Source organism: Puntigrus tetrazona, chromosome 24 (genome assembly GCF_018831695.1).
Source record: "Puntigrus tetrazona isolate hp1 chromosome 24, ASM1883169v1, whole genome shotgun sequence".
NCBI lineage: Eukaryota > Metazoa > Chordata > Actinopteri > Cypriniformes > Cyprinidae > Puntigrus > Puntigrus tetrazona.
The window spans coordinates 19,160,398-19,174,954 of NC_056722.1; the positions used below are offsets into that span (position 1 = coordinate 19,160,398).

The 14,557-nt window shown below is 37.8% G+C and overlaps 1 protein-coding gene across 1 annotated transcript; it reads right to left on the reverse strand.

Moving 5' to 3' along the window:
• Nucleotides 1–217: 217 nt before the first annotated feature.
• Nucleotides 218–9,333, reverse strand: zmp:0000000991. Its single transcript, XM_043226629.1, has 5 exons — nt 8,803–9,333; nt 7,736–7,875; nt 7,413–7,584; nt 6,227–6,272; nt 218–5,795 (listed from the first exon to the last, which is right to left on the reverse strand). The coding sequence occupies exons 1-5, from the start codon at nt 8,916–8,918 to the stop codon at nt 1,236–1,238; spliced, it is 5,034 nt and encodes a 1,677-aa protein (XP_043082564.1). The 5' UTR covers nt 8,919–9,333; the 3' UTR covers nt 218–1,235.
• Between the last annotated feature and the right edge of the window lie 5,224 nt (nt 9,334–14,557).

Here is a 14,557-nt window from a genome sequence, read left to right on the forward strand (position 1 = left end):
TATAGCAGGTTGTAACATGATACGTAACAATACAGCTTGTTGTAATAAGCTGTAATTAAAGCGTTGCAGTGATATTAAAGAAAAATAGTACTTGCTAATTAAATTTTAGCATAGAAGATAACCGTCTCGTGCAAAGTTATTCATTTACAGTGTATACATTTTTATAAGTGATATTCTTCCACTTAGGTGTTATAAAAATACAACTGTCGATCATAAATACAATCATAAATATAACTGTTTTAATGAAGACATTCAAGAAATGGCCTTACAAAAAGGACCTTACATACAAGCATAGTGTTAAACAACATTTGGTAGTACTGTAGGTTAGTGCTGCAGTTGACACATCTTATGGCGGTCCCTAAGGCTACAGGGGAGAAACGATGCCCCAACCCCCTGCCCTGCATAATAAATAAAAAAATAACAAAAAAGCACAATCAGCAAAATTAAATTATACAGGATATAAAATTAAAATGTTATTTAAGAATGCTTAGTTTATCTGTGGTATGTCTTTTGCATAGATTATGGGAGGTCCAGTGTTTTAACCTTAAATGAACAAGTCGTGGATCAGGATCCGCCAAGGTTTTTGATAATACTTTCATAATTTTAACAGTAATATCAAATGGATAGCAGACATCTGATACATCATCTTCTTTACAGACTTAACCATAAGTAATATGGAATCATCAGTGTTGCGTGCACCGATATTACATATTTCTAACTGTTAAAGGAGCAGTATGAGTTGAAAAACTGTTAAAAGTAGTTGGGTTCAGTTTCTAGTTTGGCAGCTTCTCACTATAGAATGTCTGTCAGGAAAATAATGTGCTGTGATTGACACGCTGTGCTTTCAAATGCCACAGTGAATGAAAAAGCCAATAACCTATAGGAGGCAGGCCTCTATAAAAGGAATGACGTGAGAATTCACCATTTCAAAGCCTCAAGATCCAGAAAATATATAAATATATATAAAAACTAATGAAACAGTGCATTGTACTGTATTGTAAATAGGCTACATTCATAATGAAATCAAACATTGTTATGCTCCAGCACTAAAGTATTCAAAAACCCATTATATTTATATTGGTCTGAAGTAATTATAATTTAGCTTGATTTGACAGAGGCCTAATGTTAATGCAGCTTTGTCATAGAAGACCATGTTCATAGAAAAAAAACCTTGACATTTTAAAATGTTTAGTATATGTAATATGATGAAATTGAAAAACATACAATTCTCTCCTCTAAAGTTCAGTTTCTACTGCATCACCATTATCAAGGTAGTATTCATCATCAGTTGTGGTGTCAGAATCAGACTCCTCAAAAACAGTCATGCTGGTTGTGTGGCTCCTTGATAACAGGATTCCACGAGGAGGAGACATATTTTCTGGAGTCCATATGGGGGAAGAAACAGAAGGAGCCTGGGATATCCGACGAGGTGAAGAGGATGTAGTTGGCGATGGAGGTGGGGTTGGGTCTGCATCATCATGTTCAAGATCAAGATCTGTATGCTCAGATTGAGACTGTTTACCAGTAATAGATTTGGCATCATAGATTGGGGACTGGCTACTACTCATCGGAGAGTCAACTATTGTATAATTCCCCTTTGGCACAAAGTCGTCCAAACTTGAGAGGTCGCTGATGCTGCTTGTCGAGATTCGTCCAGGACCAGATGGGCGGCTTGAAACCACACTACTTACTGAGAAAGATCGTCCACTGTGTAGACCATACTTTAAATCAGCACATGATGAGGACAAGTGAGACCTCACAAGGTTTTGCTGCACGGGACTCTTGGTGGCGCTCTGAGGAGAGAAGTCATCTGACTCACAAAGTGAATTAGTTTTTTTGCTCAGTGGACTATAAAACACATTGTCATTCTGAATGTCTTCTGAATCAAAATCAAACAAAGAAAAGGGCGATGGGGGACCAACAGAGGATTTTCTGTAATGTGGCAAGGTGGCAGAACGATTCATATTTTGGGCCTTTTGTCTGTGTGGACTAAAGCTCCTATTATAAGACTGGTTTCCATTTTCATCGCTATGCCTCTTTTGCTGTTCAACATTTAAGCTATTCTCAGATGATTTATTAAATATTAAGGGTGACAAGGATCCAAAAGAAGCTTTATCGGGGGACACAGATGAGTTGGGGGTCTCCCATGTACACACAGAACCCATCTGTTCAGTTGGAGATCTGTTTTGCAAGTCCATATTTAAAATATTCTCAGATTTCCTGAATGTAAGTGGTGACAAAGACCTAAGAGAAGGAAAAGAGCTTTTATCGGTGGTCAAAGATGTGTTGGGGACCTCGTATTTGTACCCAGAAACCTTTTGTTCAGTAGTAGATCTGTTTTGCAAGTTCATATTTAAAGTATTCTGAGATTTCCTGAATGTAAGTGGTGACAAAGACCTAAGAGAACCAAAAGAGCTTTTATCGGTGGTCAAAGATGAGTTGGGGGTCTCGTATTTGTACCCAGGAACCTTTTGTTCAGTAGTAGATCTGTTTTGCAAGTCCATATTTAAAGTATTCTCAGATTTCCTTAATGTAATTGGCGACAAAGATGCAAAAGATGCTTTGTTGGTGGTCAAAGATGAGCTGGGGACCTCCCATGCACATCCAGAACACTTTTGTTCAGATATAAATCTACTTTGCCAATCCATATTTAAAGTATTCTCCGATTTCTCTAAAGCAAGTGGTGACAAGGGCAAAAAGGAGTCAAAAGATGTTTTATCGGTGGACACGGATAATATGGAGGCTTGCTGTGTGGACCTAGCATAATTTATTTCAGCCTTTGACTTATTTTCTCCAGTCATATTTAAGGCATTCTCAGATTTATTTAATGTTAGTTGTGACAAGGAACCTAAAGAGGATTTATCAGTTGTTAAAGAGGAGTTAGAGGGTGCCAGGTGGCTCTCAGAATATGTTTTCTCCTCTGTCTTGGTATTTTCAAACGTCTCAGTATCTGAGGGCTGCTGAGTGAGACTCTTGTTCTTTTTTGGTAGAGTGTCAAGTGAGCTGTCTGAACGTTTGACACCAAATGTCAGTTTCAAGCGATTTAACATTTGGTCAATCCTGCTGCTTGTTCTAATCACTGGCGGATGTCTTTTGGTTTTTAAATACTGGTGACTAACAACCTCTTTGTCTGGCAAAGAAGCTGAAGAGAAGACAGCTTCTTTGTCTTTCTTAACTCGTGAACTAAAGAGGCCTTTTTTTGAATTAGAACTTTGCATTTCCTGCAGTTTCTCATGCATATGCACAGCAGGAATCTTTTTCTCAGCTGTCAGTGGAGTCTGACTTTCTACTGTGAGCTTATTAGATAATAAACACTTCCCTTTCTCAGTCAGCCTGTGCTTGAGGTTTGCATTACCCTTATCAAGCGGAAGTTCCATCAGGCCATCATGCTCCTGAGGAAAGAAGCTGTTGGAGCCTGTGTTGGACTGCCTTGGGTGTGGGCTTATATTAGCACTTTGGCTTTCCATGACAAAACTTGTATTTGGTGCAGTTTGCAAGAGACATGGCTGGGCAGGTTTGTGATTATCTAGGGCGCTTGTATAAGCTTGAACTGCTGTACTCTGTTCTCTGTTAGCAGCAGCAAACTGTTCCTTTGGTCTTATTATGCTTGCGTATGTGGACAGTGAAGAGCTTGGATCACTTTTTATGAAGTCTGCAGGAGTGGTTACAATACCATAAGATGTAGATCGGGTATGAGTTTTGGGCACAGTTGGAGAGGGTAGTTCTTGTAAAGTGTTGTTGAGTGTAGGTCGCGAGGAGATAAGGCTAGAATATGGAGATGTGCTGAGACGAGGTGCTGATCTTCGTCCAAAATCTGGAGGCAGTGATTGAGCTGGTGCTATATGAGAGTCAAAAGAGCTTCTTTCTTCTGACTGTACCTGTGGCACAAACTGGTTGAAGTCAAATGAAAATTTTGAGGGAAGAGTTTTCCGGTCAGCCTGCAGTGTTACGCCTCTATCTTGCTTAGAAGGTGATGCTTCACCTCTCTGTATGTCGGAAGAAGGGGAGGAAGGGGAAGGGGTCGACTCCCTTAGGTATGAATAAATGCTTGGTACTCTTACACTTCTGAGAGGTCTGCTTGGAGAAAGAGGGCTTGAAAGATCCATCGTGCTTTGACTTGACTGAGAATATTTCTTAGAGTCCAGATATATATTTGTGGGACTTGTTCCATCTACAGAAGAGTCTTTTCTAGGTGAATAGTTAAACCTGTCTGTGAAGGTGGTTGTGTCCGAAGAACTGCTCGTTATTATATTGTGTGTGCTTTGTGATTTTAATTTTTGGACATTAAAGCCAGATTGTTGAACATTCACATTTTTGGAATATTTGGGAGAAATTATGGTATCTGGATTTACTTGTTGATTGGTCATAATGGAGTTTTGCAAGTTGGTGTTGTTGGCAGTATTTTGGTCCACTGCATCTATGTCCTCTTTACTGGAATATTCCCTCAAAAGAACTGAATAAGACCGTTGTTGAGCTCTGAGAATTCCAAGTTGGCTGGTTTTGGTTGTGGAGTGTGGTAAATGTTCCTCCTTTGCCTTGGTAATAGAAATTTCTGACTCTGGTTTGTTTAGAAACAGTGATGCCCTTAAAGGCACTCTACTCCTAATTCTAGGTGAGAAAGGGAACTGACTGACTGGTATTTCCTCTGTTCTTGCAGGAGTATCTGAGTATTCATGGGTTTGAGTATCAGAGTTAACAGGATGTGCAAATGATGGCGTTTTTAAAACAACTCTGCTAGGCAATGTAAGGGACCTGACAGACCTATTCATCTGAGTCTCTGATTGTATAGGCTCAGCACTGGAGTTTCTCAAATTTGACCTCCTCAAGGAAAGAAGTAGGCTGCTTGTTGTTGGCTTAGAGCTCAATGATTTGAAAGGCTCATGTTCATCTCCAATGTTTGATATTCTGTAACCTGAATGTGCCACATTTTGTCCCCGCCGTTTATCCAGAGGTGTGGGAAAAGGCTGCAAATCTGTATTATTGTACAGTATACCCACAGAGTAGGACTTGGTAATGGGTCTCTTTGGCTGTATTGTATTTGTGATGTTTGGGGAATTGTTCTCTTTTTGCCAGTCAGGAGAGTAGCTAGTTCCTGCAGTCAACTGCATGTCATTGTTATTGGCCAACATGTGTTCAGATGGTCGCCTCTGGGAATTAAGAAATGGTTGTTGCTGCCTTTCCTGGCAAAATAACGAAGACGGGTTTACATTCTGTCCACAATCTTGGGGTTCATGCTGTACTTCGTAGCCGCCTTGCTTGTGTCTTCGAAGGCGGCCACTCCAAGGTGGAGCAAGAACTGAGGCCAGGGCTGATGACAACATAGCTGGTCTAGGATTGATACAACCAGATTCTGGCTCAGGGGTATTTTCAGAATGAGAAGCAGGTAAAAAGTCTAGTGACAAAACCTGGTTTGCAACTTCTAGATGGTGTGCAAAAAACGTGGAATCAATGCTTGCTTTTAGACCATTGTCCACTTCACAGGAGGTCAGATTACTGTGGCATTGTGGAGCTGTGGCTGCATTCTCTCTACAGTTGCTGGCTCCAGATTCCTTGTTGAATTCTGTTTGAACCTCACAAACAGGATCAGTAGAATGTCTTTGTGAGTTGTTGTGGACAATTTGTTCATGAAGGCCTATGTTGTGTTGTATTCCTGTATTTTGTCCCTGCTTTGTTCTACGTTGATGCAGAGTGGTAAAACTGTATTCATCAAAGCTCGATTTTGGCCCATCCCCATTCTTAAACAATTCACCAGTTGGTTCACCACATTGGTCAGTTTGTGAAAGCACGTCCCTGAGCTGTCAGAACAAACAACAAAACTTTTGATTAGTGCCAAAAATTGCACAAAACACAGGCACTTCAGGCACAGTAGCATTTGTACATTTTCCAGTACTAAATTGCATTTCAGAGTTGCTTGGGAAAATAGCAAGAAATGCTTCTCACATGTATTTGAACTATTTAAACAAATGACCACTCCCATTCCATAACTGTTTAAATAGACAGTTCAGCTTCACAGTTCAGCTTTACATTCCACTGGAAATGACTCTGCATGTCAAAAATGCAGCCATGGAGTGGAATGTATTTGAAACGCAGTGCAATAGAGATATTTCATAATATTTAAGGTATGATTGATTAGTAAGACTTCAGATCAGATCTTAACATCAGACATTCTCTTACTAAAAGATAAACAATCCAACTGTCATGTCTGTGTCTTAGCTTGAACCCTTACCTCTGTGTGGTGTTGATTAGCTGTGTTCTTTAAGGCTTCATGTGTGCTGTAACAGTCAATTCAAAAATATTTTTAATTAGCATATTATTAAATGAGCAAACATTATAAAAGCATGGAGATTAAAAAATATTTTCATGTTACATTTGATTTTCAAAATCTCAGCAAAAGATAATTTCCTTCAGGCAGATAAACAAACATTGAAAACTATGACGAAAACAAATCTCTTGTCTAATTCAATGTTTCACACGCTACTCTTACTTCCTAAATACTTCTTGCAGTTCAATGTCTTTTATATATTCAGCAAGGCAACGCGGGAAAACAAGATCAACGACATTCCACCCTTTCTCTCAGTTTAAGCATTTTAGGAGTAAACAATTCATTGGCCTGACATGAAGGGAGGGGTCCATGGTTAAACTGTTTTAAAATTAGTACGGAGTGTCTCACAAACAATAATGCATACAGTCAGACACACATACCACTTACACAAAAAAACTTAATATCTGCTTTAAATATGAGAGAGAAGTGATGATGTCATACCCTTTAAACAAGATAATTTAGTACTACATAAATCTATTTACTGTTTCTAAGATCAAGGTGTAAAGACTTTATAAAGGTGTAATCACTATCTGAAAGCATGAACACACCTAGATACGGCACAGCCAAACAGCAAATCTTTGCCTATACACTTTCACATCATTCACTATCATTAAATCATGACTTATTGCTATATAAGGACTATTACTGCCAGTCATGGGTTGAAAGGGCGTTTTCAGTTTTGCCTCGGACTGTGCACATAACACAAAACACAAAGTGCTATGGCATAATTTACAAGCCAAAAGATATTATTACGTACAGTGTGCATCAAGTGAAATTAAATTTTTATAAAACATTTACTAATATGGAGACTGACAGTTTTGGAGTGAATGCTACAAATTTGATCACTCACTCAACTTGTTTAATAAAGCAGCTGATCCAAATTTATTCTAAAATTGGATTTTAAACTAGATAAGCAATAATATTAGAATTTTGGTCAGTGCCATAAGCTATTATTGCATTATTGCCATAATTTTTTTTTTTTTAATTATTTATTAAAGTTCTAAACAATTTTGTTCAAAAGTGAACATTAAACTTTTTAAAACATGATGAAGCCCAACAGCAGTCTAAGAATGTAAAAAAGTAAACTCACAGGTTAGTTGTAGTTTGCAGTATTTTTTCCTCTGCTGTGTCTTTTTTGTTTCTTCTATTTGGAAGACTAATAGAGATGGCAGAAGTAAATCTTGTAGATTTCCTCTGCTCCTCAGATGTCCTTATGAGGTCTTCCTTAGATCGGAGAAGTATTATTTGCCTGATCTGCAAATCTGATCAGTTGAGAATATATGTTTCACATATGCACGCTTTATATGACCTTAAATGCATGCCATAAAAATGAACTTTTAGTCAAAATGTAATAAATGTATGATAAACGGTTTTGTATTGTTAAAAATGCCATACACAGTCATACAAACTCACCTCTGCAGCTTTTCTGTCGGCCTGTTAGCTGCAACGTTGGTGTAGAAGCAGTAGTTGTAGTTTCTGAATCTTTCTCGTGGTGGATGTGTTGAGCCAATGATCCAGGATGTATCTTCTCATGTTCACTTACATTCTGAAAACTAATCAAGCTTTGGCGTTTACAATACTGCTACGATACAGTCTACAGAGAGGCTTTTTCTCAACAGACACCACATGTCTGCAGCTATTTAGTAAAATTCAAGGTTCACTCCCTTTCGAAACATTCTACACAGGAACACCCATAGATGCTTTCTCAGTATATCAACACATGGCAGTGAAATTTCACTTGTTTTGTCTTACATCTACATGTGCAGGGAAAATGATTACAGTAGTTGCCAAGTAGACAGAAAGGACTTTCTTGTATTTCTCCTAATAATGCTGAACACATTAATTTTGGCTAAATTACCATTTGTTAAAATTAGTATTATTAAAAGAAATGAGACAATGTGGGTGTAACAAATTGCATAAGAGCTAAAGTATTACCATAAACATGGTGAGACATGTCCTGCAAAAGATTAATACCAGTGACACATATCATGGAGGAGATTTTAAAACTATATGACACAATTAAACCGAGACGCAGTCAAGCAAATACGTTTGTAAAGTTTTTTTAAAATACATATTTAACATTAAATCCTTGATTATTTAGCTAGGAATGTCTGTGTGTGCAAAGCAACAACAGGCATTATATAACTGGGGTGGTGCCAGACGAGAGATCAATGCTTGGATCAATGTTCAATCCATTTGGCATCTTCTTATAAATCTTTCACTCTAAAAGAATTTGTAACTGTGGTAAAACTACAACGGATGCATCATACTTCAGGCAAACTAATATTTACGGTAGCTCTTCTAATTACGTAAGAACTTCAACCTGTCCGCTTAAAGCTACAGACTTCCATAATGTTGTCAGCGAAAGATGATAAGGGTCCGCTTGAGACCGAGAAAAGTGAGAAGCAGTATTTGTGTGAGAGAAGATGAGTAAATAACTTTAGTAAAAACTCTAAGAACTTACAAACGCTGTAGCCTACCGTGATTTATCACTTTGTGCGTGCAATCCCTCCAGATCTGAGACAACGCGAGTCACGCTGGCTTTCGCTCCGCTTTGACAACTTGACTGCTGCAACTTCAGATCATGTGTTGACATTATAGGCTGAATGTGTCTGGCTCATCTAGTTTGGTTACCTCCCTTTATTCCCTCCGGGCATCAGCTGTACCCTTAAGTACCCTCACGGGCGGCACGACTGTACATTCCACCGGAGAAAACCGCGCGCGCCGAGGCAGACCCGTCATACCGAGCACCGAAAGACCCGACGCCAACCGTCATGTGTTTCTTTCCCACCGAGGCGTGTGTTATTGAGGGCAGAGCTGCGGAAGTGCGGAGCGAGCTTGTGTTTTAGCAACAAACCCGTACTTTGAAATGTCAAGTTTATGGGACCTAGGCAGCGATAAGACACCTTGGAAAAATTGAAAATGGATTATTTTCCTTTATCGTGTGTCACCTTGTTATATTCAGGATTGTGCACTTCCACGCAAGAGATCAAACGAGTTTAGTTTCGAAACTGATTATAACTGAAAAAGAAAAAGGGCACAGACCTATTTAAAAAAAACTTTATGATGGCAGATAACCGAAAGGATAAACAAGCGATAACTGAACAACAGTACGTGTGTTTTCCATGAATATCCGACAGGTGGGGTCATAAACAACAGTGCATGTCCATTCCTTGAATCGATTCTTTTGAACCATTCGTTTTAAAGAACCAGTTAAAATGATTCAGTGATTCTTTTATGTAATAACACAACAGCGTCAGCGCGTGGTCACTGCTGGCATTTCGGCGTGGCATATGTGCTCTTAAACATTCAAATTAAGCCCACACATATAGCAATTACTTTTTGGTTGATAGTGGTTGATTGGTTTCTTTTTCACTGAGTTTGATGCATTTATGATTCACCCAAGTCATTTAGAACCTAATGGCATACTTTTCATTGAAACATTAGCCTACTTTTACGCATTTACTCCACTGGACTTTACTCTTTTTAATCAGACTGTCTTGTGTGTTAATAAACCGTTTGGCCCCATCAACAATCAGGTTCAGTCAAGGCCCAGACAGACTAAGCCAGGATTAGGCCATAGTTAAATTAAGACATTTAAATAATTTTTAAGATCAATCAGTGTTTTTTTATTGTTTTTTTCAGTTCAGCTCAGTCTTACATTTTAGTCTGGGACTTGGCATTAAGGCTTGTCATTAAAAGTGTCATCTGCTTGGCTTATTATTATGAATTGTGATAATAACCAGTGAATCAGTTGACCAGCGAACCACTCGATTCAGTCCGATTCGTCAGCCAACTTGCTCAGGCCAATAATGAGAACCAGTTCAGAAATTAGTCATGAAAAAGATCCGACTCAAAAGAACCATTCGCCCATGAATCGGACAGAACACACAAATAACAGTGATGTAAACAAATGTGTCTGAATCTGGGATCCAATCAAACCTCTTATTAAACATTTTGAGGGTAAAATAATAACAAAATGCCCCTGAACTATACTCTCAGCAATAATAAGACTGAAAATTGCAGCAAAACAACTAAATAATTGTACATTTCCCTTAATCACTCTGCCAAAGTGCAACTGAGGTTTACTGAGAAGCAAAACAAGTAAGTGGTGAATAAAATAGAAGGGAAAATCAATCCTAATTAAGATTTTTTCTTGTCAGTAATCAAGAGGGATTGCTGGTAAGGCATTCTGCAAGGATTAATAGGCCTATAGCAGGATTCCTAATTATTTTATGTAAAAATACTAGAGGTCATTAATTATACTCATTAGCCCCATTGGCTTAAGGCAAGAAGCCTGACTGTCCTGTTGCATTGTGCTGTGCAGATGCACATACATAATATTGACTTAAATGAACCATTCTACTGTGTAGGCAGGGGTAATGTGTTCTATAAAGACGTGATGTTTGCTTCCAGACAAAGGCAAAATATTCAGCCACCACAATTATAAATCTTGTCATGGAGCGATGCTTATCTCAATCCATTATAGCAATGTAATTTAAATCTGTAATAAAATCTAAACAGTTTTAATTAACTCTGCTGATTAAAACAGAAAACCAATATAGCACATACCTTGTATGATAAATTCATCTTTAGCCTAATGTCTCTCAGACTTTTGGCACAAGCTCAGTTTGATCATGGTGCTAGTTGTAGTGGTCCATCAGTTGGAGGGAGTTACATATTTCATGGATGGCTTGTCGTCTGCTGTATAAATCAACCGACAGTGCTGGAAAATGCATTATCTTCTGGAGAGATTATGACAAGGCCAATTCATAACTGTGAATTGATTTTCTTAAACGCTGGCTGCAATATGGCAGTGTATTCAGAGCATGTATTGTGGTGGTTAGCATAATCGAGTGTTTAGGTTCCTAAAATAGTAACCGCAAAATATAATCATCAAATCAGAAAGACCTTGGTATTTTAGATAGAACACTCTTTGTTCCAGGTAATGAGTCAGTGCTGAACAAAATAGGTTCACATGACATCACTAGTATATTAATTATATATTTTTACAATATTATTATTAGAAGCGGTGGATGAGGAGCTTTATCACTAACCAGATAGTAATGATGGTTGTGGCATAGCTTGTAAAATCACAGGATAACCTTTATCATGGCACCAGAAAAATATTCTTAAATGGTATTAAAGGCAGTTCACCAAAAAGTTGAAGAGTTTGATTGTTCATTTGAGAAATTTAGCATTACATCACTTCCCCAACAAAGAATCCTCTGCAGTGAATGGGTGCCATCAGAGATATTTAAAAAAACATCGCAATAATCCACAAATAGTACACACGACTCCAGTCCATCAATCAACGCCCTGAGAAGTGAAAAGCTTTGTAAGAAACAAGTCCTTCCACAATATTGCTTTCTTCATAAATCTTGCCTAAATTTAGGAGAAAAACATTCACAGATTAGGCATTGTTTACAAGCAAAAACCACTGAATATTTTTATAATACTTTTATACCATAATAACGTTATTATGGATTATAGACTGTAACCGTGGCCAGAAGCAATGGTGTAAAATTAAAATGATTTAATGATGTGTAAAATAAACTGGACAGATCTATTATACATTCAGAGGAAAGTTTTTGGCTTGAAATGCATTGGATAGCACTTGTGTTGAAGCTGAAGAGATGTGCTGCTGTAATTGCTGCAAACACACCAAATATTAAACCACTTTATTGCTCAGAATAAGATTTATTTTGCCAGATATTGCTATGACTAATTAAAATATGGCCCATAAAGGGCAGAAAAATAGATGCTACAGGAAATAAAGTTGCCAAATGTACAGCAAAACTCCCTCTATATAGTTAATGCACTTCATCTGTGGCCTCAAATGTACAGCTTACCAAAGACAAGATGCCTTGAGCTCATTAAGCACCAAGAACATTTTTATTAATTGACAAGACAATCGTTTAATTAAGAACCCACAGCCCTGTCATTGTGCCAGACTGAGAGGACATTTGAGCAGCATGCATGTGACTGGTGACTCAGAGGTTAACCGTGGCAGCAGCCTGGCAGCCGTATTGACTTCTAGGTAATTATACTTAAGTGGTGACTAGAGGAGGCAAATGGCAGTAACAGATTATCTGTTTTGAGGGGATGCATTCTTAGAATCAATAAGAGTCCATTTGTGGAAATAGAGCAATTTAGGGGAAAATACACCCCTGTTCTTGGTGCTAACAGAAGTCATTTGCCCCTTCTACCATACTGTAGGTTTTAATTTTTTTTTCCAATTCTCTAAATTAAATTTAGGAAAATTAGGAAATAAAACAGAGGGATAAATTGACCAAAGAAATCAAGCAGTTTCACCTTTGTGACTAAAAATAAGGTTTTTTTTCTTGTGTCTGAAAACAACGTATTAAAAATTAGGACAAGAGCTGATTTTAATGGGACATAGACAACCATTCAAAATGATTAAGGTTTACACAAAATTATTAAGCATAACCATTTTAAATAATTATACAATCAATATTAATTAATATTAATTATTAAACAATAATCAATAAATATTTATTGAGCATCAAATCAGTAGATTAGAATGATTTCTATAGGATCACGTGACACTGAAGTCTTTAGTGATGGCTGTTAAAATTGCCGTTACAAAATTACATAATAAATTACATGTAAAAATAATAATTACAAAAACATTTTTTTATTATTTAAATTTCAGTTGTTTTTTTGAATGCAATTATATTGCTTGTGTATTATTCCACAATGTTACTGTTTAACTGTATTTTAAATAAAGTAAATGCAGCCTAGGTGATCATAAAATATTAAAAAACTAAAAAACAGGACCACATTTTTTTATGGTAATATATCAGCTATGAACATTTTAACTACTATTGCACTGCTATTTTTTTATTTGAATGTTTTCACTTGTTAGCCTACAGACATGCTGTCCTTCCGGCTCATACAGTAATTACTGATTACATTAATTCTGGTACAAGCATCCAGTCACCAGCTGATGTCAGCCCACAGAGCCAATGCCTTTTGGGACAGGGCCGCTGTTGGGGAAGTCAATGACCTCTCTAAGTGATGAGAGAGAGCAGAATGAGATTGCAGCGTGGTCCATTCGGGTCTCAGAGGGGTCGTAAATAGATTTGCTTGTTAAAGAAGTACTTTTCCCTGGCTGATTTTACCGCACTTACACTTTCCTCAAGCCCTTCCTATTCTAGTTCTTTCCTCAATTTGCACACAAACACCCTAGAAGATGAAAGAACAGAAGCAATTTCTCGTGACGGATGGGAAAGACTCCTCTCAAATGCAGGCGACACTTGGCTTGCCCGATTTAAAGGGCCAAATCACTTAGACTAACTCTTACAGTCAATCAATTGCATTTACATCTATTGCGACTCGGCCAACCAGACTCTCCCTAGGAGACAGCCATTAATTGGCTTGTGCAGCGGTATGGACCACTGATCAATCCCAATCAACCCATGTGAAATGTTCATAATAGAGCACTAATACTTATGCAAGCCAAGCCAAACTCACACTTACAATATCCCAGAAGTGAATTATAGCAAAAGATGATACGGGTCAATTATCAGTTGGGTTGGATATATGAGTTATTGGAGATGGAAGTATACGCATATAGATTTGAACACAGAGACTCTTAAATGGATCCCAGGCACTCCCTCTCTTTAATGTTCCCTTAATCTCACATTGCCAAACCGTAGGCTTTAATCCAATCAGCAAAGAGCTTGTTCTCATTTGCCCAGAAAGCTTGAGGGGCTCAGCATAGATCTGTGGTGGGGTGAGCCATGACGGGATGGTGTCTTTAACCCTACATGTAATTTTTCACAGCATGAGTTTTTCCTCTTGCCCTCTTCGGAGACCTCTATTTGAAGGAACCTAGAAGGAAAGATGATGAAGTAAGTCAATACCAGCTATCAATGGATTTTTCTGTTTTAAGACACTAAAGCAATCTACATTTTATGATTGCTCAGAAATAATCCACTCAGAGGATTAATTCAATTAAAAATCAGGCTTATTTTTAGGTACAGTAATACACAGTGGAACCAAATGTGCTCTAAAATTTAATAACCCACTGACACGTTGTCTTTTAACCAGCTTGTACACTTGACAATAAGAGTACATGCTAATAAGGAAATATGTTCATTGGGTCAAAGTTCATAGGTCAGGTCATCCTAAGGTGGCACAAATGAACAGTACAAGTGTTCTATTGAAGTACTCAGCTGCAAGTAAGATTTCATCTCAGCAGCATCTTAA

What these genes read in the sequence shown, in the direction of transcription:
- zmp:0000000991 (XM_043226629.1), bottom strand. Translation starts at nt 8,918, where the DNA reads ATGTCAACACATGATCTGAAGTTGCAGCAGTCAAGTTGTCAAAGCGGA. An exon ending in GCACAAAGTGATAAATCACG is followed by an intron (nt 7,876 to 8,802) that starts GTAGGCTACAGC and finishes AAGCTTGATTAG; the next exon opens with TTTTCAGAATGTAAGTGAAC. An exon ending in CTAATCAACACCACACAGAG is followed by an intron (nt 5,796 to 6,226) that starts GTAAGGGTTCAA and finishes TTGTTCTGACAG; the next exon opens with CTCAGGGACGTGCTTTCACA.